Below are 3,796 nucleotides of genomic sequence, written 5' to 3'. Positions count from 1 at the left end.
AATAAAAATAAAAATAAAACCAGAAATTAGCAAAAAGAAAAGAAGAGTTCAAGTAGGAATACAATTTAAAATTAACTAAAATTCGGAATTTAAAAAAGCAATATTTAAGGAAGAATCCATATAAGAACCCAATACAAGATTAATTACAATTCAGACATAATAAAATAATATCCAAAATCAGAAAAATTAAAAGAGAGTTCAAGTAGGAATACAATTTTGAAACAACTAAAATTCAAAAATAAAAAATAAAAATATTAAAAGAACACTATACGGTATTAATTAATTTTTTTTTAAAAAAATAAATTCTGAAATTAGAAAAAGAAAAAAGATTTCAATTAGAATACATTTTATATCTAACTAAAATTGGTGATAAAAAATAAAGACTATTAAAAGAAAATATTTTCTAAAACACATGACGAGATAAATTAACTAACAGGGCTATAAAAGGAGTTGAGTGGTGGCGGTTGATACGACATATAAAAATTGTTAATAAAACACCAAATAGAATCCTAATGACGATTAAAAAGAGGGACGACAGGCATGCCGTGAAGCAAACGGGCAAGGCGGTTGCCGAGACTTCTATAAAGTAAAAAAATAAACCCCATTGATAATCGTATTTAATTTTTAAAATCTCAATGACAATATAGGATAAGCAGCGAGCGGGGTGTATAGGAGTATAGTTGCAAAGTCGCCGACGGTTGGTGTGATTTCTAGAAAATAAAAAATGAATTCTAACAATAGTTATGTTCGATTTTTAGAATCCCAATGACAATAAAGAGTAGGCGGCAGATGGGCCGTGGCGGAGTATAGTGGCATCGTTTGACGGGACTTCTAAAAATTATAAAAAATTAAACACAACAAGACATAAACTCTACAAACTACAATGTCCAATTTTTAAAGGTTCGAAACTTCTGAAAAGTAAAAAAAAACCCAATGACAGTCATGTTCGATTTTAAAATCACAATGACAATCAAGAAGGGAAGCAGCGGGTGAGCCATAAAGAAGTATAATGGCAAAGCCGCTGACGGTTTGGCGGGACTTTTAGAAAGTAAAAAATGGACCCGAACGATAATTATGTTCGATTTTTAAAATCCCAATGGCAATAAAGAGAAAAGACAATGAACTGGCCGTAGAGGAGTATAATGGCAACGTTTGACGGAACTTCTAAAAATTATATAAACTAAACCCCACGAGATAATAAACTCTAAAAACTATAAGATCCAATTTTTAAAGGTTTAAAGGAGAATGAATAGAAATAGTGGTAAATCGAGCAAGCAAATAAAAAAAGATATGATAGAAGTAAGGGGTAGCAACTGGTGTGACTTTTAAAAACTATATAATTAGAAATACGGGGATGATAAGGTTTGGTAAAAAAAAGTCTTAAGACAACGGAATAGCTTTTAATAAATGCTAAGTAAAATCATATTTTGTTTAGATGTTAGCCACGCAATTACGCGGATCGGCCAGCTAGTTGACATAATTGAAATAAAGAATTATACCCCTCCCCCAACTATCAGGACAAATAACAACCACAAAGCTTTATTTTGGATAACCTCTAGTGGTTGAAATACTATTTGGGTTGATAATTTTGGTTGAAATTGTTGGTGACATCTCGTGCATGTGTGCTTATCATGGAACAAAAAGGTTTTTTATGATGTGAGCCTACCACCTGTGGACTGTGGTGACTGACTGACACTGACAGGATGACCAATGCTTGAAGATGCTGCCATTTCGTTTGGACGTTTGCCCATTCCGTCTTCTCCTCGCTTCTCTCACATTCCGTTCGTGATGACATGCCCATCACGGCACCGTCGCACCAACTCCGCCAAGCTCCGGTAGCTGCTCCCTCCGGCGGCCACCGCCCTCGCCGCGGCCTCACGGACGCTCGCCGCCGCCTTCCTTACACCCTCGTCGGCCATCGCCGACCTCACCTTCCCGGCGATGTCCTCCGCGCTCACCACCCCATCATCCTCCCCCTCCCAGCTCCAGGTGTCCACCCACACGCCGATCCCCGCGCGCGCCACCACGCCGGCGTTCACCCGCTGGTCGGCGAACCTCGGCCACGCCACCACCGGCACGCCGCTCGCCGCCGCCTCCGTCACCGAGTTCCACCCGCAGTGGCTGATGAACAGACCGACGGAGGGGTGGTTCAGGACCTCCTCTTGACGCACCCACGCCATGGTCACGAGGCCACGGCCATGGATTCTCTGCATAAAGGCTTCTCCGAGCAGGTCGGTGAGCTCGCCGGCGTCGTCTCTGTCCACGACGGCGCCCTTCACCACCCACAAGAAACGGTGGCCGCTTGCTTCTAGCCCGGCGGCGAGCTCGCTCAGCTGGTCTCTTGGCAACGCCTTGCGGCTGCCGAAGCTGACGTAAACCACCGACCGCGCCGGCTGCGCGTCGAGCCACGGCAAGTAGCTGCCTGAATCTTTCGCCGGAATGGGCGCCGGGCTGAGTGGCCCAACGGCCAACACCGGCGGTAACCCGGCGGCGACGGTGCCCTGCCGCAACGCCGCGACGGCCTCCGGCTCCAGGGCGTCGAACGCGTTGACGACGAGGCCGTCTGCGTTCGCGAGGCTGCGAGCGTTCGCGATGAACTGCCGGGTGAAGATGTCGTCCGGGTCGTGCAGCGCCTGCGGGACGGATGACGTCGGAACGCGGCACACGCCGGGGACGTCGACGTCGCCGATGGCGTGCCCGCCTCCGGCGTTGGCGTCGAGGTAGGTGGGCAGGTAGGCGAGGAAGGAGAACATCGTGGCGGAGGCGGTGAAGAAGACGTAGCACGGGAGGCGGAGGTCCTTGGCCACCGGTATCACCACGGAGGCCAAGGCGATGTCAGCGACCAGCGCCGACGCCGCCGCCGACGCGCCGCCGGCGAGGAGCGGCGCCAGGAGCGACGCCGACCGGCGGATGGCCTCGTAACGGACGTAGAACGGGTCGGCGCCGGCGAACTCGGACACGTCGAGGGACGCGAGGTCGAGCTCGAGCCGTCGAACGGCGGGGAACGCGGCGAAGTGCGCGGCGAGGTGGCGTGCCTCGGCCGACGACACGGTGGGCACGGCCGCGACGAGGGACACGTCGCAGCCGTGGCCGGAGCACAGCGCGGCGGCGAGGCGGGTGAAGGGAACCAGGTGGCCCATGCCGGCGCTTGGTAGGAGGACGACGTGCGGCCGCGATGATCCTGGTGTAGCACGGACGTCGCCGGAGTTGGGTGTTGCCGCCGAACACATGGTCGAACACCTTGGGTTCTTGACTTCTTGGGACTCAACAGTTCAGCTGTTGTTTGATGCGTAGTGCTTAATGCTACTAGTTGTGTGGGTAGATTTGTATATGTAGTACAGTTTATCTTTACCTTTGGGGGCTACCTAACATTAATTTTTGGATTATTTTGACAACGGAATGACTTCCACAGAGGCGGCTAGGTTAGGTGTCATCAAATCGAGCATGCATAAGAAGCATAAGTTTGTTCGCCAAGAAAAGAGAGTTGGAACGATCTTGTCATCTTGATTGCTTAGGTAGAGTTCTTTACGGCAAACAAATTACATAAATGGGGTCACCAAATAAGTATTCTTTTTTTTAACTTTAGTTAAAATCAAACTAATTCAAATTTGACGAAATTTGTAGATCAATATAGTAATATTTACAACACCAAATTAGTTTTATTAAATTTATAATTGATTATATTTTTATAATATATTTGTTTTGAGATGAAAATGTTACTACATTTTTTTTTTACAAACTTGAAACAGTTTGACTTTGGCCATAATCAAAACGACTTATAATCTGAAACAAAGAG

The 3,796-nt window shown here is 46.9% G+C and overlaps 1 protein-coding gene across 1 annotated transcript; it reads right to left on the bottom strand.

Annotated features, from left to right (window-relative positions):
• Positions 1-1,308: 1,308 nt before the first annotated feature.
• Positions 1,309-3,287, bottom strand: LOC127776000 (UDP-glycosyltransferase CGT-like). Its single transcript, XM_052302319.1, has one exon. The coding sequence runs from the start codon at positions 3,228-3,230 to the stop codon at positions 1,773-1,775; it is 1,458 nt and encodes a 485-aa protein (XP_052158279.1). The 5' UTR covers positions 3,231-3,287; the 3' UTR covers positions 1,309-1,772.
• Positions 3,288-3,796: the final 509 nt, after the last annotated feature.

Source organism: Oryza glaberrima, chromosome 6 (genome assembly GCF_000147395.1).
Source record: "Oryza glaberrima chromosome 6, OglaRS2, whole genome shotgun sequence".
Lineage (NCBI taxonomy): Eukaryota > Viridiplantae > Streptophyta > Magnoliopsida > Poales > Poaceae > Oryza > Oryza glaberrima.
Note: the sequence above shows the minus strand (reverse complement) of the source record. Positions and strands in the feature narration are given on the sequence as shown.